Below are 24,203 nucleotides of genomic sequence, written 5' to 3'. Positions count from 1 at the left end.
TTTTAAATAATATTTATGCCCTTATTTTGTTTTAATAAATATACCCTCATACACCCTGCCCGTGGGTGGAAGGGAGGGTAAGGGTGCCCGTGGGTGGGGAGGATGGGTGCCACTGCACACAAAAAAATGATCGAGGCGCCAGCCGCACCTAAGTGGTATGCGGGATGCGGCCATATCATTACTACCTCCCTCCCTCCTTCCCTTGAGATCTGGCACCCTGTGTCCCCCGTTAGCAGAGTGCGCAGCGAGCGGAGCGGGCTGTCATTACCTGCGTCCATGCACGAGTACCGTGTCTTCATCCAGCTTCCTGCTTCCTGTGACGTCACAGGAAGCATAGTGAAGCCGGACATCGGTACTCGTGCATGGACACAGGTAATGACAGCCCGCTCCGCTCGCTGCGCACTCTGCTAACGGGGACACAGGGGGGCAAATCTCAAGGGAAGGACGGAGGGAGGTAGTAATGATATGGCCGCATCCCGCATACCACGCGCGGCTGGCGCCTCGATCATTTTTTTTTTACTGCTGCCCACTGCCGCCCGGGACTTGGGGGGCTCATACCGTGACAGCGGGAGAGCCCCCCCAAATCGTGACAGTCCCGATAAGATCGGGACGGTTGGGCCCTCTGATGGTAGGTGCTGCCCTTCTGTTTGTTGTTGCTCAATCTTATCTTATGTACATTCATTTACAATCTCAGAATATTATTACAAAAAGACAAACCAACATATTTTTTTTTTTTTTTCATTATAACAAGTGTCCAAGTGAGTAGATGGCTGATGTTGGAAGTTGGTAGGTCTCCCAAACAACTCACCACCCCTCACTGGCAAATGAGAAGGATTTAAAGAGCTCTTGCTTCTCACGTGGAATCCGGGGTTTAATCATCATCTGAGAATATGTGACCTCAAATGCAGTCATGGGCCTCCTTGATTTTTCCCGTGGTGGTTCCACGTGGAATGGGGCCTGCACCTTTCCAGACTCCACCTCATTCCAGTCTATGGAGATAAACAGCGGCTCTTCTCTCAGGTTTTTTACCAAATGTTTACGTATTTCCTGTCTTTTAGACAGTAGTTTCCTGAGGAAGTTTTTCAGTGTAGTGTCCATCTCCGGGGGGTACTCTGCAGGATTGAAGACAATGGAATACATGATGATTTCCTCATCGTCAGTCTCATCCTCAATGAATGGGTGTTTGGAGCACGCCATCTTAAAAAGCATGACACCCATAGAGAAATAGTCTATTGAGTGCTCGTAGTCCATCTCTAGGAACACCTCCGGGGCCATATAGTTCAAGGTCCCGGCATAACCTCTAGTCATGTTGTCCTCAAAGATCTTTTGTACTGCCAGACCGAAGTCCGCAATCTTTATATTGCCGACTGCATCCAGGAGGATATTTCCTGGCTTCACGTCCCGATGAATGACACCCTTGGAATGGATGTACTCCAGGCCGATGACCATCTGCGCGGCAAACAGTCTGAGGGAAGAGAAATAAAATAATTATTAGCATAACATGTTTAAAATGCAAATAAAGCAGAAAGATTTATCTATGACTCATTCTAAAAGATCTAATACAAATTTCAGTGTGTGTAAAATTACTTCCCGACAGGAACGTAACATGTGAATAAAGTATTTTACCACAACCTTATCTAATAAGGGTAATTTATCATATGAAATAGTTGTAACAGCCAGGGTGACTAGCAGATGACCCCTCCAGTAAGCAGAGCGGTGCAGGAAGAAATGTATGCTATCTGCTTGCAGCACCACGTTGCTCTGATATCCTCTCCACAGTGGGTGGCCTCTGTGCTGCACACCTCCACATGGCTACTGGCTCCTCTTCCATGTCATGTGACAGGTATGCAGCATAATGCACAGCTGCTGTGAGGAGGGGAGCTGAGTGGCACAGGAACAGGTAACATACTCTGCTGCCTGCTCTGCATATTGGTGATGGGGAGGAGGGCAGGGCTGGTTCTAGTAAAAGTGGAGCCCCAGGGCAAAATTAGCCCAGGGGCCCCCCAACAGACACCCCCGACCAAAAAGCGGCATTAGGGGCCCTTTGTTCCAGTCATATATACCTCATGGGCCCCTGAGCTGGCTGTTGACCCTCCCAACTTATCTGAGCATCCATTTGCCCCTGCAGAGTCTTTGGCAGTGTAGTGTCTCTCCCCTGCTCACCAGTACAGGTGGCCTGCTGCTCTGCCAATGTTAAGCTTGGAGGTGTAATCTCCACAGTCAGCATACAACACATAAGCTGACGTGAAGGAGGTACACACACCAGCACAAGGGATCAGGATATCCCCAGTTTAGTGGAGGAGAGGACTGACTCCAATAGGAGATTGTGGTGCACAGAGCCGGTGCAGATCCGAACAGCCACAAACAACACTTTCGTAATAACGTCTCAGCGCAAAGTAGCGCTGAGCGCATAAACCAGGACTGAGGAGATCAGGACAGGCAGACAGAATGAACGCTTGCTAGCTAGCGATTACTTAGCGACAGCAAGCGTCCAAAACTAGACAGACTGGAATGAGGCAGCCAATGCGTTGCGGCGATGGCGTGCCTCACAAAGACAGGACAGGAGAGACAGGAAATAGCAGGATCAAGATAGATGAACGTAACACAGATAAATACACAATAAGTATGTTTTCCTAGCGTATTACAATTACAGCTATCAATGAAACTATTCGTAACGTCTGACTAACATATGTATATATTGGCAATGAACCGATATATGACATAAGCAGGAACTCTGACTAAGACTGAAGTAATACAGGGAACAGGACTCAGAAGGATTCGCTATCTCTTCGCAGAGATGAACGCAATCCACAAACAGGACCAGGAACAGGATAACTAGCTCAGCACGGGTGTTCACGGTACGCGCAAACTACCAAAACGTGCTGGAAAACTGACTAACTGAACACAGGAAATAAACAGTTCGTGTACGTATATATCAGCGACACTGATATATCAACGTAACACAAATACAAGGAAAATAACAAAATGCGCAAGTATGCGTATATATTGGCGATGAACCAATATATGACACAAGACAAGCAAGTAGCAACTTCTAGAACAAGAGCAGAACTAGGAGGACTCGCTGACCCCTTCGCAGGAGTCAGCGCAGTCCACACGGACTAGGAACGAGGTGGGGCACGGGCAGAGTAACAGACAGGATCTGAGACTATGATAGCCCATGAGGCATTGCAGGAAGCAGTTCTTTATACTGAGGTCATCCAATGGGAGCAGACCTGCAGATTCCCACACAAGTGAATGGTAATTAATCACAGGCTGATAGCAGGAAAAGGCAGACAATGATATGCAGCCTGCAGGAAAGGGACCGCCCCTCCACTGCAGCAGACAATGTTTGTTTACACAAAAGCATATTAAACTGTCATTAACTTCAGAGCGACTGCAGATGGAATCAGCAACTAGTTTAAGTGCAAACCAAACTATGCAAGCAAATGCATGTAATGACATTAGAACTGCTTGGTTTGCAATACCACTGCAGTCAGCAGTAAACGCTGCAGAAGCGATCATAACAGTACCCCCTCCCTTAAACGCGGCCTCTGGACGCCTATGAAAACTGACATATTTCTCCTGAACCACCCAAACCAAAAAATCAGAAGTGGGAAATCCAGCAAACTGATCTGACTGAAAATTCATGAAGGTCGGATCCGTCCGACAAAACCAAATTCCCGAATCAGTCTCACCAAAACTAGACCAATTGGAACCAGAACCTACCGAACCATGCCCATCAGCCCTACAAGCCTCAGTGTGACACCCATCAGAACCACGACTTCCAGAAAACAACCCCAAGAAACTCTCTGCGCGATACCCACCGCCTTCCAAGGACTGTCCAAAAACGCCAAAGCCTTTGCAATGCCCACCGGAACTGTCCTTACCAACACAAAACCCACTGTTGAACCAGTCCAAGGTACCAGGACAAGTTTCCTCAGAGATCTCCCAGAACACTTGGAAGCTCCAAAGAGATCCCCACAGGTCAGAACGCCCCTTAGGCTCACATGGAGAACCATCAAGAACCCCTATGGAACCCAGGGCAACTCTAGAGTCAGGGTCACAAGGACAAACATCAAAATCAGGGTTTTTAGGGACCAGAACCATCTCCGGGCATGCAGGCCAACCGGCAACATCAGAACATGTCTCCACTAGGGAAGCGTGTGAGCACGCCAACACAGACACACTTGGGCACTCTGGCATACGAAGCACATCTGGGCACACCGGCACAAGAGAGACTTCTGGGCATGTCAAGGAACTGCAAACCTCAAAGTCAGTCAAGGTAGGACCGAAACCAGGACTGGGCAAAAAAAAATCATCATGACTAGACTTCACAGTTACTGGATTCTCACTAAAAAATGCAGGATCAGACTTAGATGTCTCTGATTCCAGCAAAGTTATTAACAAATCATGTTCAGGGGCATTTACAAGACAGGACAAATCTTCTGATGTATGCACCGAACTAGACAGGGTTCCCATAACTTCTTCTGGACTAGACAGAGACTCATCAAATACACTGGATTGGAGCTCATGAAGGGCTGCAAAACAAGTCAATAGTGCAGCAATCCCCACTGAACTAGGCAAAACTGAGTAACTCACTGGACAGGAAGGGGACTCAGGAACTTTTGCCACACCGGCCAGAGAATCAGAATTTTCCAGGATACAGGGCTGGGTTTCAGAAACACTCATTAACCCGGACTGAAATTCTGAGATTTCTATTATTTTTTCCAGCGAGTCAGAATTATCCATGTTACAGGGCAAGACTTTTGAAACATTCAGAGGACAGGGCTGGAGTTCCTCGGCTGTTACAACACTGGAGAGGGACTCAACAACATTGGTTAAATCAGACTGTGTACAGGGCAAGGTATCTAACACACTTGCTGACGAGGACAGTATTTCAATGGCTTCTGCTTCGCTGGGCAGAAATTCATCAAGTTTTATTAGAGCAGACTGTAATTCCAAAACAGCTGCTAGACAAGTGAATATTACTGCAACACCAACTGAGGTAAGCAGTGCCTCAGACTGTTCTGCTAGAGGGTTTGAAGTATCCAAAGTACTGGGTGAAGCATAAGACTCTGTGACCACAGCTTCACTGGACAGGATCACCGAACAGTCCACACTGCAGGGCAAAACCATGGAAGCACCTGCTGGACAGCATAATGATTCTGTGACCTGAGTTTCATTGGAGAGATCTACTGCACAATTCATGGTACAGGGCAAGTTCACTGGAACATTTTCTGAACACGGTAATAATTCTGCGATTTCGGACTCACATAGCAGACGCTCTGAGTTATTCATGAAACTAGAGTGAGGTGTAGAAACAGGAAGATCAAAACACAATGTTTGCGCATCTAAATCACCATTCAATTGTGAAATTGGAAAATTCAGATGCTGGGGTTCTGAGATTTCTGAACAGGATTGCTGGGACTCAGAAACTGATGTAGTGCATCTATTGGCATCTGCTGGATCAGACAGGAGTTGAACTTTATTAACACAGGTAATTTCTGCAGAAGTGTCTGCAGAGACAGGCAAGATTTTTCTGGTGTCTGTTTCACTGAACAAAGACTCATGAGTACTGGCTAGGCTGGACTCAGAAGTCAGCAGGACCTCTGGGTCCTCTGCTGAGAGATTTGTGCAGGGCAAGATTAAGGAAGTATTAGTAATTTCTGTCTTACTGGGAAGTAACACTGAGTTATCCATGGTACAGGGTGGAATTACAGGAACTTCAATTTCACACAAAAGGAGCTCTGAATCACTCGCTGAATCAGCCAAAGGTGCTGAAGCAGGCGAGTCCTCAGGAACTGAGGAAGTGGAACAATCTCCACTTGACAGTGTGTCTTCCCTGGTATCAACTGATTGAATCGCATAAAAATCGTCCAGAATCATTCTCCACACATCGATCAATGGAGCCACAAAGTCATACCCACACACACCAGTTTTTATTAGGTTATAGGCAGACTTAATGCATGCATTCAATACTAATTCACTTTTTGCACTGTAAAACTGACAAAATGAACTTGCATCTTTCTTCCATTCATAGACCAGGGCTTCCATCTCTCCTTTCTCAAATGGAGGATCCCATGCATATTTAACAGCTGAGCATTCCGGCTGATCATAGTTTGCAAATGTGTTAGTGGCAGAAACATACATTGGGTTATTTAGCAGGTGATTGGCCGATTTCTTATTCCTAAGGATCTCCAGTACCTGTAGCAAGTGTTGAACTGTAGTGTATGCAAATTTCCCTTGCTGCACGAATAAATTGATCTGTTCAATACTCTGTAATATATCTTCATAATCATATTCAGATAATTCATTTAAACAAGAACTTTTATTTTCCCTGGCTAGCAATGAAAGTTCATTAGTAGTTTCATAGGTCCATTTGACTCCCCTGAATGGTGACTGAATTTCATTATCTGCTACTGGCGGAGTCTCATTACAGATCTGATGCGCAGTCGCCAAGGGCAACGACTCCGCTGATTGTAACGCTTTTCTTTTGGAGCGTTTACGTTTGGCTTTAGACCCTACTGCCTTAGCAGAAGAAAAGTTATCAGAACAATTATCTGCTTGCTGATTATTTTTGTAGGCAATAGAAGGAGCAGCTGATTGACAAGCTGCCAGGAGCTTATCAAAAGGGCTAGGCAAATCGGTTTTGCGTAGCCAGTTATGGATCACAAACGCTAGAAATTCCAGTGGTCTTTCTTTTAAATTGGTATGATCCAAGACATCGTAGGCCCACTGAAACAATCTTCCCTTAAATAAAACATAAACTAGCTGGGGGGCCCACGTTGAAACAGGAGTAGCCTGGAGCTCGGGATTGGCCAGGAACCTGGTACATTCAGAAAAAAACTCATTTTCTGTTTCAGAATTGAGCTTCTCAAATTTCTTAAAGGAACAGGAACCATAACAAACAGTGTCATTTTTGCTGGGAACCCCCCCCACAATGGGGATTGGTAGATGGGCTATCATAATGTTAAGCTTGGAGGTGTAATCTCCACAGTCAGCATACAACACATAAGCTGACGTGAAGGAGGTACACACACCAGCACAAGGGATCAGGATATCCCCAGTTTAGTGGAGGAGAGGACTGACTCCAATAGGAGATTGTGGTGCACAGAGCCGGTGCAGATCCGAACAGCCACAAACAACACTTTCGTAATAACGTCTCAGCGCAAAGTAGCGCTGAGCGCATAAACCAGGACTGAGGAGATCAGGACAGGCAGACAGAATGAACGCTTGCTAGCTAGCGATTACTTAGCGACAGCAAGCGTCCATAACTAGACAGACTGGAATGAGGCAGCCAATGCGTTGCGGCGATGGCGTGCCTCACAAAGACAGGACAGGAGAGACAGGAAATAGCAGGATCAAGATAGATGAACGTAACACAGATAAATACACAATAAGTATGTTTTCCTAGCGTATTACAATTACAGCTATCAATGAAACTATTCGTAACGTCTGACTAACATATGTATATATTGGCAATGAACCGATATATGACATAAGCAGGAACTCTGACTAAGACTGAAGTAATACAGGGAACAGGACTCAGAAGGATTCGCTATCTCTTCGCAGAGATGAACGCAATCCACAAACAGGACCAGGAACAGGATAACTAGCTCAGCACGGGTGTTCACGGTACGCGCAAACTACCAAAACGTGCTGGAAAACTGACTAACTGAACACAGGAAATAAACAGTTCGTGTACGTATATATCAGCGACACTGATATATCAACGTAACACAAATACAAGGAAAATAACAAAATGCGCAAGTATGCGTATATATTGGCGATGAACCAATATATGACACAAGACAAGCAAGTAGCAACTTCTAGAACAAGAGCAGAACTAGGAGGACTCGCTGACCCCTTCGCAGGAGTCAGCGCAGTCCACACGGACTAGGAACGAGGTGGGGCACGGGCAGAGTAACAGACAGGATCTGAGACTATGATAGCCCATGAGGCATTGCAGGAAGCAGTTCTTTATACTGAGGTCATCCAATGGGAGCAGACCTGCAGATTCCCACACAAGTGAATGGTAATTAATCACAGGCTGATAGCAGGAAAAGGCAGACAATGATATGCAGCCTGCAGGAAAGGGACCGCCCCTCCACTGCAGCAGACAATGTTTGTTTACACAAAAGCATATTAAACTGTCATTAACTTCAGAGCGACTGCAGATGGAATCAGCAACTAGTTTAAGTGCAAACCAAACTATGCAAGCAAATGCATGTAATGACATTAGAACTGCTTGGTTTGCAATACCACTGCAGTCAGCAGTAAACGCTGCAGAAGCGATCATAACAGCCAAAGACTCTGCAGAGGCCCCGGGGAGCAACAGATAAGATGGGGTACACCATGGGGGCCCCTACAGGCCCTGGGGCGATAGCCCCCTTTCCCTCTATGGTAGCACCGGCCCTGGAGCAGGGACCCTCAGGTCAAAGGGGTTACAAGGGCTTTTATGAATCCCCCAGAGGGGCAGTTGTTAGCTTTATAAAACAGCAGAGCAATCTTACCTCAGTGTCGGAACGTCAAAGGGCTGGTCAGTATTTCTTATCACACTCATCAGGGTTCCCCCGCTCAGATACTCCATGGCAAAGAAAAGGTAATGCTGTGGAAAAAATAGCAGAACAGAAGACAGGTTAAGCATATTATATGGCAATTTTCTCTTTGTTAGGGGTTATACAAAGGCACAACCAGGACATAAAGGAATGGAGCAGTGATGATTTTCTTTAAAAAAATTGAAAAACAGCTTAATAGTTGTAATTATACATAATGTGTTCAACAATTCATACAAACATTGAAAATGTTCTCAGCTGATCTTAGTAACTTCTCCCTTTATTGGTATGATGCAGCACTGCACCAGTATAATATGTCTGAGGGCTCGTTTCCACTGTAGCGGTGCGGAATCGCCTGGATTCCACCGCAGAAGAAATCGCATGCAGGTGCGTTTTTTTACGCGTTATTTTACGTGATTACGCATGCGATTTCGCATAGGTTAGGCTATGTGCGTTTTTAACCATGTCACTGCCTGTGTAATTTACATTGGTTCCTATGCGGAATCGCATGCGTAATCGCGTAAAATAACGCGTAAAAAAAACGCATGCGATTTCCCTATTAAATACATTAGCGGCGATTCGCATGCATTCCACTAGCAGGCGAATTCGTTGGCTCTTTTGTGCGTTTTTTCACCGCTCATAAAAACGCACCACGCAAACGCTACAGTGGAAACAGGTCCATTCACTTGCATTACATGTGCGAATCTGCATGCGTTGGACGCATGCAGATTCGCGATAGTGGAAACGAGCCCTGAGAAGGTGTTACTTGTGCAATTATTATAACCCATAGTCCAGATTCCTGAAAGCAAAATTCAGTCGCACACCATGCGGGATTGTGAGGTGCAGGACCGTAGCCAAAGTCCAAAAAATTCCAAAAGGTCCGCACACTCAGTCAGGTTAAACAAAGCTGTTTATTAAACCATCAGGTGCCAAATGTCCATTCGAAAAACCAACGCAACGTTTTGGGCCCACAGGGGGTTCCCTTTATCAAGGCATGTACAGAATGGTAACCGTTTGGTTGTAGTGCTGTACATGCCTTCATAAAGGGGACCTGCTGTGGCCCCGAAACGTCACGTTGGTTTATTGAATGGACATTTGGCACCTGATGGTTTAATAAACAGCTTTGTTTGAGCTGATTGAGTGTGCGGACCTTTTAGAATTTCTCAGATTTCTGTAAAGCAAAAATCTATTAACCCTTCGCACACTCACATGCAAATGTTCAAACAATTGCATTCACAGATTCACTCATCCAGGCACAACTGTTATCCCTGCAGCTAAATTAAAAGCCAGGGTTTTAGTTCACAGAAGAATGCATTCTTATGCTTAACCACCTATACTGCGCAGAAGTACCCAGGTAAACATAGGTGTCCTAACTCTAGCCCTGTAACATGCATAGTGCAGACATGCAAACACATTCATTGCATCAAACCTATCAATGGATTAGGAGCACACATCCTAACTTCCTCTCCTGGGAAAGACAGTGCATCTTACCAATCGCACAAGGGAGCTAATGTTATGTGTCCATGTGCACAATGCGCATACACCAGCATAAGCTGTCTGCATGCTGACAAACATACAGGGGAAGGGGGGAGTGCACCGAATTGGACCCTAGCCACAGGGGTCAATGATAAGAATAAACATACATATATCCAGGCACATCGCCTCTAGTTAGGACATTAAATAAATTATTAGGGAAAGGGAATGTTCAAACAATTGCATTCACAGATTCACTAATCCAGGCACAACGCAGTATAGGTCATTAAGCATAAGAATGCATTCTTCTGTGAACTAAAACCCTGGCTTTTAATTTAGCTGTAGGGATAACAGTTGTGCCTGGATGAGTGAATCTGTGAATGCAATTGTTTGAACATTTGCATGTGAGTGTGCGAAGGGTTAATAGATTTTTGCTGTTTTCTAGCCACACCCCCTTCAGCACCTCCCTTTCCCTAATAATTTATTTAATGTCCTAACTAGAGGCGATGTGCCTGGATATATGTATGTTTATTCTTAGATTTCTGTAAAGGACACAAAGGCCGGGGCTTGGGTGGCTCCTGCCCGAGGTGGCACAACTGGACATGGAAGAGAGTTTTTTGCGTATGGTGGAGGAGGCTGCAATTAGAATAGGAAGGCAGCATATGGGCATCCACAAGTGGAAGAGAGAAGATGCTGCCTAAGGTGGCTGTACAAGAAAGAGAAGGACTGCTGTCCATAGAGGGGAGCTATGAGAAAGCTGGTTTAGTGCTGGAAAAATAATAAATCCGGACTTGGTTATACCATTGCAGCACCAGGGTAAAGGGGTCTCATACTACACAAGAAGGCTATTTTCAGAGCTGGCACACCTCATGACAGGTAACTAAGTGCCAGCTGGGCATTTATGCTGGATAATCATCTGTTTCACAGACTGCTGCTGTCTTTATACATTTAACTCTATGAGCTCTTGGGGAATAAAAGAGCTACATGAGTACTGGATCTGGTAAGAGAGCTGATAGTGGAATGTACTAATACTTACCGGTGACTGGAATGTAGCATAGAGCTGACTTATAAAGGGACCCTTCCTAAGGGTCTTTAAGACATGACGCTCACTGAAGATGAACTCAGGGTCTTCCTTCTCTAAGAATAGTCTTTTCTTGACCATTTTTATGGCCAGCAGTTGGTCATTGGCTCGGCGGGAAGCAAGGTAAACCTGAAAGAGACAGAGGAGAAAACTTAGCAACCAATAGGTGAGGTAAGATGGGCTGTCACAATACAGAAATCACGGGGTGCACAAGGGGGGGGGGGTACCGCTGCTCAGAATCCCCCCTGCTGCAAGGCCGGCAGTGGGAAAGCTTGGGCAATGCTATTCACCTGGTCCTCCACCACCCTTTTATCTCCTCTGATCCTGGCCCCCTCCTCCAGAAACTCTGGATACCCCTTGCGGTCTGAATTGCTGGTGGCATACATCATATCTCAGAGCAGCCACCTGCAGTGAAGGCCACTAGTGTTGTTTGGTAATGCTGGCCACCGTGTACAGGAAGTGACATCTATTTACTTCCTGTATGCGGCGGCCAGCGTCACCGTGGAATACTAGCTTCCTTCACTGCAGGTCACCACTCTGATATATGATATATGCCGCTTGCAATCCAGCAAGGGGATGCGGAGCAGAGGTCAGTAGGTAAACGGCAGCGGCAGTGCGCGGGGAGGGGTTGCTTATGGAGTTATTGGGAATCTGGCTATATACAAGGGGTGGGGTCTGGCTATATACAAGGAGGGTCAATCAAAAAGAAAAAAAGAGAAAAAAGCCCCCCTGACGTCACTCTGAGGAAGCCCATTGGGCGAAACATGTAAGTGGGAGGAGCCCCTGGTGACTGACCTCACTCGCCACTCCAAGCGTACTGTGCGCTGGATCCCCGCTATCACGTAAGGCTGTGAGCGGGCTGATCGTGCGTAAACTCCAGCCGGGACCACGAGTGTTGCCCTGATAGACCGCTGCAGCGGAAGTGGAGGAGGAAGGCGGAAGAACTTGCCGGTGATGCGCGGACTGCGGAGTGTGGGGGACCCGCAGGACGACGTAAGTTTAAAGCTGACATCTGCCTCCAGCCTATATGCATTGTGGCTTAAAGCTTTATGACTGAGCTTGTACAGCAAACATATGAACTGTTCTACTTACTCGTACCGTGGCTGGTTACAAGGTTGTCTTGGACTGACCATAATCTGTGATCTGTATAGAAGTGCCTGGAAGTGTGAGCACCATTTCCTGAAAAGCTTGATGCACTGGATCAGCGTGACAGTACTAGTGGTGTACACTATGGAACTAACTGGAGCAATTACACATGTGTTTTTTTGAAATGGGCCCCCCCCCTTTTTTTTTTTTTTTTTTCTGAAGTGCACCTATAACTGCCTTTTGAATGGTGATCTATTTGCACAGGACTTCCTAATATACATATAGGCAGTTTTGCAGATTTGCTGTTACTCAGTCAATTAGGCTAGCCAGTACGCTGCAGCACCACATATAACGGCACTGATAGGTCTGTGTGAATGGAGTGATGTATGTGAGGGTGATGTGAGGAACCCCGGGGACTCTGAATTTGAAGAAATTGGTTTTAAATGTTGGTATGCTGTGTTTGTCGGTTTCTAAATAAAGTTTTGCACTTATATATGGATTGTTGAGGCCTCTGAAAGCTTTTTTCTCTTTTTTTTTTTTTTCTTTTTGATTGAGCTTGATGTTCAAGTTTATGAGGCCCATAGTGAGTGATGTGGTTTGAGAGAGCTAAGCTCTCCAAGTTATACATTCACTCAGATCCATCTTTGAGGGCTACTTCTTAAATGTTATTATATACAAGGAGGGGTCTGGCTATATACAAGGGGGATGTGGCTATATACAATGGGGGGTCTAGCTACATACAAGGGGGTCTGGCTTTATACAAGGGGCCTATAAACAAAGGGGGCCTGGCTATATACAAGGGGAGGGATCTGGCTATATACAAGGGTATCTAGTTATATACAAGGGGATTTGTCTATGTACAAGGGCAGTCTGCCTTTATTCAAGGGGGGTCTGGCTATAAACAAGGGGGGCCTGGCTATATACAAGGGGAGGGATCTGGCTATATACAAGGAGAGGGAGCTGGCTATATACAAGGGGAGGGAGCTGGCTATATACAAGGGGATCTAGTTATATACAAGGGGATCTGGCTATGTACAAGGGTGGTCTGCCTTTATTCAAGGGGGGTCTGGCTATATACAAGGGGGGTCTGGCTATAAACAAGGGGGGTCTGGCTATATATAAGGGGAGGGATCTGGCTATACACAAGGGGGATCTGGCTATATACAAGGGGGGTCTGGCTATAAACAAGGGGGGGTCTGGCTTTATACAAGGCGAGGGATCTGGCTATATACAAGGAGGGTCTGCCTTTATACAAGGGTGGTCTGGCTACATACAAGGGGGAATCTGGCCATATACAAGCGGGGGTCTGGCTATATATATATGTGCGACTGAAGCCCTCTCCAACGATTGGCTGAATTGCTCAGCCTCTGCTTAATTAAGTACTGCAGACTAGGTGTAATTTATTTGCACTTCTTATTGGCTGACTGGCAGTCTGCGGACTATATAAGTGGCAGAGTGCTGTCTGGGAGTGAGCATTCCTTTTGTGTTTGGAATATGCAAGGGATCTGGCCATATACAAGGGGGGGTCTAGCCATATACAAGAAGTTCTGGCCATATACAAGGGTGGTCTGGCCATATACAAGGGGATATGGCCATTTACAAGGGGGTCTGGCTATATAGACTGAAGGGGCATCTGGCTATATACAGTAAATAGGAATCTTGCTATATATACTAAATGGGATGGAGGTTCATCTGGCTATATACTTTAAATGTGGATCATGTGGCCACCTATCCTAAATGGGGGCTCATCTAGCTACCTATACTATAAATGGGTGGGTCATCTGGCTGCCTGTACTATAAACAGGGGGTCATCTGGTTACCTATACAAAAGGAAGGGGGGTAAGTTGGCTACCTAAATAAAGGGGGGGCTATCTGGCTACCTAATTTCAGCCACAATGTGTGTATTTTGTGGGCAAACATTACGCATCATGTGTATTTTGTAGGCAAACGCCCATTTCTGGTCTGACCCCACCCCTAGGGAAATCTGTCCAATCACCTTGCCAAACGCTCCCTCTCCAAGCACGTTATAGAATTCAAAGCTGTCCGCAGTCAGTGGCGTCCTGGTGATCTGGATTCCACTCGCGCCTTGAAATAGAAAGAAAAATCACATTAATATCATCTGCTGAGATTTCCAAAAGTGTAAACATGATCAAAACTTATACATGGTTGTAGAGGTAGCCCTACACTGGCAGATGTCTCACTGAGATAAATAGGTAATGAGAGATCTGCTTGTGCTCATACACATCTTTCCTGCCTTCTCACAATTATCTCTATTCCTCTATATGTCAGCTAACATGTCCCTGCACATGTGGCCTCTGTGAAATAGTGATGAACATTCTACCCTAGAATTTCCCCTTAAGGAGAGATCATAGAGAAATGTGATGGACTTATCGTGTGAATTGTGACTGGCGATGGCTCCTCTCACTTTTTTGAATCTCCAAAATGTGACTAAATTATTCAAGTTGACCCCATGAATATATGACCCAAGTTTGGCAATTTTAGCTTTAGGGCTGTAAGGGTGGCGGTTTGAAATTCTCCAATTAACCTCCTAAGCAGTATACCCGACACTGTGTTGGGAAATACATTTTTGCTGAAAGTGATATGCCTTGATGTACGGGCTGTAATACATTAGGGTGCAATAGGCTAGGTAGTATATGTTCCCCCATCCCCCAATTCCCCCCCAATCCACCCGCTATATACATACCAAGCCATGTTCCTGCGATGGCTGCAGTCTCCCCACACAGTTGCGGTATTCTCACGGATGGGGAGGGTCGGGACTGAGCAGTGTCATGACGTCATGACGCTGATGACTTCATGACGTCATGATGCTGCTCAGTCCCGATCCTTCTCATCCTCTAGAGTACCGCAGCTGTGTGGGGAGGCTACAGCCATTGCCGTAACAAGGCTTGGTATGTATATAGTGGCTGAATCAGGGGGGGATGGGGGAACATATACTAGCTAGCCTTTTACGCCCTAATGTATTATAGTCCATACATCTAGAAAACTTTTACTGGTGGACTGCTGTGCTAGCTCTATACTGGGGACACCTGTATCTACCTAGCTCTATACTGGGGACACCTGTATCTGCCTAGCTCTATACTGGGGACACCTGTACCTACCTAGCTCTTTACTGGGGGGCATCTGTACCTCACTAGCTCTATACTGGGGACACCTGTATCTACCTAGCTCTATATTGAAGGATACCTGTACCCACCTAGCCTATCCTGAGAGACAAATGTACCTACCTAGCTCTATACTGGGGAACACCTGTACCTACCAAGCTCTATACTGGGAACACCTGTATCTACGTAGCTCTTTACTGGGGTCACCTGCATCTACCTCGCTCTATACTTGGGGCACCTGTATCTACCTAGCTCTATACTGGGGACACCTGTATCTACCTAGCTCTATACTGGGGGACATCTGTACCTCCCTAGCCTATACTAAGGGACACCTCTACCTACCTAGCTCTATACGGAAGGATACCTGTACCTACCTAGCTCTATACTGGGGGACATCTGTACCTACCTAGTCAATACTGGGGGACATCTGTACCTCCCTAGCCTATACTGGGAACACCTGTACCTACCTAGCATTTACTGGGGGGCACCTGTACCTACCCAGCCTATACTGGGTAACACCTGTACCTAGCTAAACTATACTAGAGGACACCAGTACCTACCTAGCCTATACTGGGGGACAACTGTACCTACCTATCCTATACTGGGGGACACCTGTACCTACCTAGCCTATACTGGGCGACACCTGTACCTATCTACCCTATACTGGGGGACACCTGTACCTAGCTAGCTTATACTGGGTGACACCTGTACCTAGCTGGCCTTTACATAGCGACACCTGTACCTACCTAGCCTATATTGGGTGACACCTGTACCTGGCTACCTACAATAACCTGCGGGCAGATTCCAAAGACAGATGTGCACCACCCGGTGGGTGACACAGGACAGGCAATGTATAAATGCACACACGGGGTACATTTAAAAACTGGGGGGCAGCGGTGAGCCAACAGACGTGGCCGATTCCTGGGAATCAGCCTGCGGAGTATGGGCAGATTGCTATAGATTTCTATAGATTCCTCAATATTAACCTATATATTTGGGATGTTTATTAACATACTAGTGACCTTAACCCTTTTAAAAACAGGCTAGGTCTGACACTGCGCCCGCCACGCGCTCACGTCTGCCGCTTATGCACGCCGCACGCACGCCCGTCCGTCCGTCCGCCCGCCCCTTAGCCCATCATCACTTGCCACGCGTCACTCCCCCTGCGTTCCTGCACATGCGGAGAGCGCGAAAGGGATACACACACAGACATGGGACGCAGAGACACTTAGGGATTATTATAGAGGATAATGATGTAGTACTTACCAGCTTCTTCTTCCTCCTTCACAACAGGTGGAACATCCAATGGCCGATATTCCGGTGCTGCGTCAGCAGCTACTACCTCCACCACTTGACCGGAATCATCTGTGAACACATAGATAAAAAATAATTGGACAATTACATGTAGAACACATTAAAACCACTTCCCTACAACAGATTATTTCCCCTTAACAACAAGGTTAACCTGTTAGCAAGGTTCGGTCACCTATGCTGCCGCCTCACTCTTGCTGCGTTCCACACCGCTCTTCATCTTCTGACACTTTCATCTTCTAACCTGGAAGTCCTACTGTAAAGGCGGAAGTGTCAGAAGATGAAGAGCGACTTGGAACGCATAAGAAGTGAGGCGTCGGACTAGGTGGATTAGCCGTTGATTACATCCCCACACACTCCAGGACAATTGCTTTTTAGTGAAATTGATTGAACTAAATACATTGCATAATTACACCATCACATTTCACGATGGGACCAATCACATTACACAAATAAACCTATAAGATATGACCAATGTCATTGCACAATTGGATCAAATTGGACCAATCAAATTGCAATTGTCTTAAGGAAATAACACTCTATACTGAGCACAGGGCCGGTGCTTCCAGAGGGGCAAACTAGGCATTTGCCCAGGGCTCTATAGCAGGCTGATTCCCCCCAGGTCTATCCGCAAGACAATAGTAAAGGCTCCTTTGGGGTCCTGTATTGATGCAGTACTTACAGCGGAGCACACTCAACTTTCCAGCTGACATGACCCCTTCCTATGTTCTGCTGTCTCCATTCCCGAACTTTGACACCTGTCCTATGTGACCCAGAAGCATGTACATACTCACATAGCATGCTGCCGGGTCAGAGAGAACAAGCTCCGGTGTTAGGGGATGGTGACAGAAGGACACAGGAGAGTGCCTGCCGGCTGGACAGGTGACTGCACTGTGGCCAAGAGTTTTCTACATCAATACAGGGCCCTGGAGGAACATTATTAGCTTACGGGGATACCTGGGAGGCAGAGCTGGATTAAGGCTGAATGGGGTCCTAAGCAAAATAGCTGAATTGGGCCCCCTCCCTCAACCCCCTCTGCTCCCCCTCCACATAACGTCATAATAGGGTAGAAAAAAGACACATATATATATATATATATATATATATATATATATATATATATATATATATAGATCATGTTTCTTGGTTCAAGATGACACTTAAAAGCAATCAGCTGCTGCCTGCCTGTACTCACTCTAGAGTGGCTGGCTGTGCTGTCACACTTAGCCTGTCTCGTTCAGGAGAAAGGAGGAGGAGGGCCAGTCGGAATGATGTCAGCAGACACACGACGCTGGGCGCACACAGGGAGGGAGGGCACACGCTGACTCTCTGCGGGCTGGTAAGCTGAGGGTCTATTTACCATGGCAACAGAAGATTCTCAGCCTCAGCTCATTTCCGGAAACCAGCACCGATGCGGGAGAAGATCATGATGCTAGCCAGGTAAAAGAGCCGGATCATCAGGATGACTACACACTGATGGGGACCCTTAGCCACAGCCAACAGTGACACTGCAATTACATAGCATGGGGCCCGTTCGACCCTGAATGGGGCCCCAAGCTGTTGCTTTATGTGCCTGGTTGATGATCCGGCTCTGCTGGGAGGGGTGATCAGCCGGTTTAGGGGCTTGAGGGACAACACTATCTGGGGTGGGTGTGGAGAACAAAAGGAAAAACTATTGCTGCATTGGAAAGTGTAGAAACATTATGTGATGTGCCTTGCTAATAGCAACAAGTCAGCACTCATTATTGGTTTGCCTGCCGTACACTCTTTGCTATAGATTCCTCAGGCAGGGAACACACTTGACTGTTTTCGTGCGCGTTTTCTGCACAGTAAAACTGAGAACTCATGTTAATCAATGGGCTAGTCCACACTTAATATGTTGTTCGCACGCAGAAAAAAAACTGACATTCTGCATCCTGATTCTGCACATTTTGTCAGTTTTCTCTATCAATTACATCAGCTGCAGTGAAAAAACGTGCGCGTTTTCCTGCATAGAAACACACTTGGTGTGCAGAAAAAGTATGCAGGAAAACGCGCGCGGAAAACTGAAAGACAAGTGTGTTCCCTGCCTCAATATAAACTTATATATTTGGGACGTGTAATAAAATATAATTATGTAATACTTACCAGCTTTGAAGTCCACGTCCTCCTCCACAACAGGTGGAACATCCAATGGATGATATTCTGGAGCTGCATCAGCAGCTACTTCCTTCACCACATGACCAGAATCATCTGTGAACACATAGATAAAAAATAATTAGCTTAGAATCATGACTTTGTACATGAAGAACACATTAAAACCACCTCCCTACCACAAGCTATTTCCACTTAACAACAAGGTTAACCTGTTAGCAGGGTTAAGTCACCTAGGCTGCCGCCTCACTCTTGCTGCGCTCCACGCCGCTCTTCATCCTCTGACACTTTCATCTTCTAAAAAGGAAGTCCTGCTGTAAAGGCGTAAGTGTCAGAAGATGGAGATCGACGTGGAGCGTATGAGAAGTGAGGAGATGGACTAGGTGAGTTAGCCGTTGCTTACATCCCCACAAACTCAAGGATACTTACTTGTTAGTGAAATCGATTGGACTAATCACATTGCATGATTGGACCAATCATACTGCATGATTAAACCGATCAGAAAGGACCAATAACATTGCACAACTGGACCAATCAGATTGGACCAAACAAATTACACGATTGAACAAATCCGATTGGGCCAATTCAATTGTAATTGTCACAGGGAAATAACACCATACACTGAGCACAAGGCCGGTGCTTCTAGAGGGGCAACTAGGTAATTTCCCAGGGCCCTAAAGCAGGCTGATCCTCCCCAGGTTTATCCCCAAGATAAAAGTGCTTGGTCCTGTATTGATGCAGTATTTACAGGGATGATCAGCCGGCTCTAGGGCCTGGGGGACAACACTATCTGGGGTGTGCGGAACAAAGGGAACAACTTTTGCTGCATTGGAAAGTGTAAAAACATTATGTAATGTGCTTTGCTAATAGCAACAAGTCAGCACTCATTGGTGTGCCTGCTGTACACTCATTGCTATAGATTCCTCAATATTAACTTATATATTTTGGACTTGTAATAAAATATAATGGTGTAATACTTATATATTTGGGACTTGTAATAAACTATAATGGTGTAATACTTACCAACTTTGAAGTCCACGTCCTCCTCCACTTTGTACTTTGTACAAGTAGAACACATTAAAACCACTTCCCCACCACAGGTTATTTCCCCTAAACAACAAGGTTAACCTGTTAGCAGGGTTAAGTCACCTAGGCTGCCGCCTCACTCTTGCTGCGCTCCACACCGCTCTTTATCTTCTAAACCGGAAGACCTGCTGTAAAGGCGGAAGTGTCAGAAGATGGAGAGCGGCGTGGAGCGCATCAGAAGTGAGGCGATGGACTAGGTGAGTTAGCTTACATCCCCACAAACTCCAGGACAATTACTTTTTAATGAAATCGATTGGACTAATCACATTGCATGATTGGACTAATCACATTGCATGATTAGACCAATCATATTGCATGATTAAACCAATCAGATAGGACCAATCACATTGGACCAATCAAATTGCACTATTGAACAAATCAGATTGGACCAATCAAATTGAAATTGTCTGAGGTAAATAACACTCAATACTGAGCATAGGGATGGTGCTTCTAGAGGGGCAACTAGGTAATTGCCCAGGGCCTTACAGCAGGCTGAACCCCCCCCCCCCCCCGGTCTATCCCCAAGATAAAAGCGCTTGCTCCCTCGGGGCCCTGTATTGATGCAGTTCTTACAGTGGAGCACACTCACCTTTCCAGCTGACATGCCCACTTTCTATGTTCTGCAGCCTCCGTCCCCAAACACCAGCGACTGTCCTATGTGACCCGGCAGCATGTACATACTCACATAGCATGCTGCCGGGTCAGAGAGAACAGGCTCCGGTGTTAGGGGATGGTGACAGAAGGACACAGGAGAGTGCCTGCCGGCTGGACAGGTGACTGCCCTGTGGCCACGAGTATTCTGCATCAACACAGGACCCTGGAGGACCACTATTAGCTTGCGGGGGATACCTGGGATGGGCGATCAGCCGGCTCTGGAGCCTGGGGGACAACACTATCTGGGTTGTGGGGAACAAAGGGAACAACTATTGCTGCATTGGATAGTGTAGAAACCTTATGTAATGTGCCTTGCTAATAGCAACAAGTCAGCACCCATTATTGGTTTGCCTGCTGTACACTCATTGCTATAGATTCCTCAATATTAACTTATATATTTGGGACTTGCAATAAAATATAATGGTGTCATACTTACCAAGTTTGAAGTCCACGTCCTCCTCCACAACAGATGGAACATCCAATGGCTGATATCCCGGCGCTGCATCAGCAGCTACTTCCTCCACCACTTCACCGGAATCATCTGTGAACACATAGATAAAAATATAATTGGCATACAGTCATGACTTTGTACAAGTAGAACACATTAAAACCACTTCCCCATCACAGGTTATTTTACCTGAACAACAAGGTTAACCTGTTAGCAGGGTTAAGTCACCTAGGCTGCCGCCTCACTCTTGCTGCGCTCCACACCGCTCTTCATCTTCTAAACCGGAAGTCCTGCTGTAAAGGCGGAAGTGTCAGAAGATGGAGAGCGGCGTGGAGCACATCAGAAGTGAGGCGATGGACTAGGTGTGTTAGCCTTTGCTTACATCCCCACAAACTCCAGGACAATTACTTTTTAGTGAAATCGATTGGACTAATCACATTGCATGATTAAACCAATCATAATGCATGATTAAACCAATCAGATAGGACCAATCACATTGGACCAATCAAATTGCACTATTGAACAAATCAGATTGGACCAATCAAATTGAAATTGTCTCAGGTAAATAACACTCAATACTGATCATAGGGATGGTGCTTCTAGAGGGGCAACTAGGTAATTGCCCAGGGCCTTACAGCAGGCTGAACCCCCCCCCCCCCCCGGTCTATCCCCAAGATAAAAGTGCTTGCACCCTCTGGGTCCTGTATTGATGCAGTATTTACAGCGAAGCACACTCACCTTTCCAGCTGACATGCCCCCTTTCTATGTTCTGCTGTCTCCATCCCCAAACACCGGCGACTGTCCTATGTGACCCGGCAGCATGTACATACTCACATAGCATGCTGCCGGGTCAGAGAGAACAGGCTCCGGTGTTAGGGGATGGTGACAGAAGGACACAGGAGAGTGCCTCCCGGCTGGACAGGTGACTGCACTGTGGCCACGAGTATTCTGCATCAACACAGGACCCTGGAGGACCTCTATTAGCTTGCGGGGTAGACCTGGGAAAGATTATCAGCCGGCTCTGGGGCCTTGGGGCACAGCACTATCTGGGGTGTGGGGAACAAAGGGAACAACTATTGCTGCATTGGAAAGTGTAGAAACATTATGTAATGTGCCTTGCTAATAGCAACAAGTCAGCACTCATTATTGGTTTGCCTGCTGTACACTCATTGCTATAGATTCCTCAATATTAACTTATATATTTGGGACTTGTAATAAATTATAATGGTGTAATACTTACCAACTTTGAAGTCCACGTCCTCAACGACAACAGGTGGTACATCCAATGGGTAATATCCAGGCGCTGCATCAGCAGCTACTTCCTCCACCACTTCACTGGAATCATCTGTGAACACATAAATACAAAAAAATTGACATACAGTCATGACTTTGTACACGTAGAACACATTAAAACCACTTCCCCACCACAGGTTATTTCCCCTGAACAACAAGGTTAACCTGTTAGCAGGGTTAAGTCATCTAGGCTGCTGCCTCACTCTTGCTGTGCTCCACACCGCTCTTCATCTTCTAAACTGGAAGTCCTGCTGTAAAGGCTGAAGTGTCAGAAGATGGAGAGCGACGTGCAGCGCATCAGAAGTGAGGCGATGGACTAGGTGAGTTAACCGTTGCTTACATCCCCACAAACTCCAGGACAATTACTTTTTGTGAAATTGATTGGACTAATCACATTGCAGGATTAAACCAATCAGATAGGACCAATAACATTGCACAACTGGACCAATCAGATTGGACCAAAAAAATTGGACGATTGAACAAATCAGATTGGACCATTCAAATTGCAATTGACTCAGGGCAATAACACTCAATACTGAGCATAGGGCTGGTGCTTCTAGAGGGGCAACTAGGCAATTGCCCAGGACACTAAAGCAGGCTGATCCCCCCCCCCCCCCAGGTCTATCCCTAAGATAAAAGTGCTTGCTCCCTCTGGGTCCTGTATTGATGCAGTATTTACAGCGGAGCAAACTCACCCTTCCAGCTGACATGCCCCCTTTCTATGTTCTGCCGTCTCCGTTCCTAAACACCGGCGATTGTCCTATGTGACCTGGCAGCATGTACATACTCACATAGCATGCTGCCGGGTCAGAGAGAACAGGCTTCGGTATTAGGGGATGGTGACAAAAGGACACAGGAAGGTGCCTCCCAGCTGGACAGGTGACTGCACTGTGGCCATGAGTATTCTGCATCAACACAGGGCCCTGGAGGACCACTATTAGCTTGTGGGAGATACCTGGGATGGGCGATCAGTAGGCTCTGGGGCCTGGGGGACAACACTATCTGGGGAGTGGGGAACAACTTTTGCTGCATTGGAAAGTGTAAAAACATTATGTAATGCGCCTTGCTAATAGCAACAAGTCAGCACTCATTATTGGTTTGCCTGCTATACACTCATTGCTATAGATTCCTCAATATTAACTTATATATTTGGAACGTGTAGTAAAATATAATGGTGTAATACTTACCAACTTTGAAGTCCACTTCCTCCTCCACAACAGGTGGAACATCCAATTGCCGATATCCCGGCGCTGCATCAGCAGCTACTTCCTCCACCACTTCACCGGAATCATCTGTGAACACATAGATAAAAAAAATAATTGCCATACAGTCATGACTTTGTACATGTAGAACACATTAAAACTACTTTCCTACCACAGGTTATTTCCCCTTAACAACAAGGTTAACCTGTTAGCAGGGTTAAGTCACCTAGGCTGCCGCCTCACTCTTGCTGCGCTCCACCCGGCTCTTCATCTTCTAAACTGGAAGTCTTGCTGTAAAGGTGGAAGTGTCCGAAGATGGTGAGCAACGTGGAGCGCATCAGAAGTGAGGCGATGGACTAGGTGAGTTTTCCGTTGCTTACATCTCCACACACTTTAGGGCAATTACTTTTAAGTGAAATCGATTGGACTAATCACATTGCATGATTGGAACAATCACATTGCTCAATTAGACCATTCACATTGCATGATTAAACCAATCAGATAGGACCAATCACGTTGCACAACTGGACCAATCAGATTGGACCAATCAAATTGCAACTGTCTCAGGGAAAACACACTCTATACTGAGCACAGGGCCGGATGCTTCTAGAGGGCCAACTAGGTCATTTCCCAGGGACCTAGAGCAGGCTTATTCCCCCCAGGTCTATCCCAAAGATAATAGTACTCGCTCCTCCGGGTTCTTGTATTAATGCAGTACTTACAGCGGATCTCACTCACCTTTCCAGCACCACGCCCCAT

The 24,203-nt window shown here is 46.3% G+C and overlaps 1 protein-coding gene across 1 annotated transcript in view; it reads right to left on the bottom strand.

Annotated features, from left to right (window-relative positions):
- Positions 1-734: 734 nt before the first annotated feature.
- Positions 735-24,203, bottom strand: part of LOC137561079 (protein kinase C theta type-like) — an 80,922-nt gene continuing 57,453 nt past the window's right edge. Inside the window, exons 4-12 of the mRNA XM_068272316.1 lie at positions 23,430-23,534; positions 22,190-22,294; positions 20,938-21,042; positions 18,756-18,860; positions 16,584-16,682; positions 14,192-14,280; positions 11,065-11,238; positions 8,514-8,608; positions 735-1,465 (exon numbers count right to left, since the gene is read on the bottom strand). Coding sequence (XP_068128417.1) covers positions 805-1,465; positions 8,514-8,608; positions 11,065-11,238; positions 14,192-14,280; positions 16,584-16,682; positions 18,756-18,860; positions 20,938-21,042; positions 22,190-22,294; positions 23,430-23,534 — 1,538 coding nt within the window. The 3' untranslated portion in view covers positions 735-804. The remainder of the gene's footprint in view (positions 1,466-8,513; positions 8,609-11,064; positions 11,239-14,191; positions 14,281-16,583; positions 16,683-18,755; positions 18,861-20,937; positions 21,043-22,189; positions 22,295-23,429; positions 23,535-24,203) is intronic.

Source organism: Hyperolius riggenbachi, chromosome 3 (assembly GCF_040937935.1).
Source record: "Hyperolius riggenbachi isolate aHypRig1 chromosome 3, aHypRig1.pri, whole genome shotgun sequence".
Lineage (NCBI taxonomy): Eukaryota > Metazoa > Chordata > Amphibia > Anura > Hyperoliidae > Hyperolius > Hyperolius riggenbachi.
This window is presented reverse-complemented; position numbering and strand designations above follow the sequence as displayed.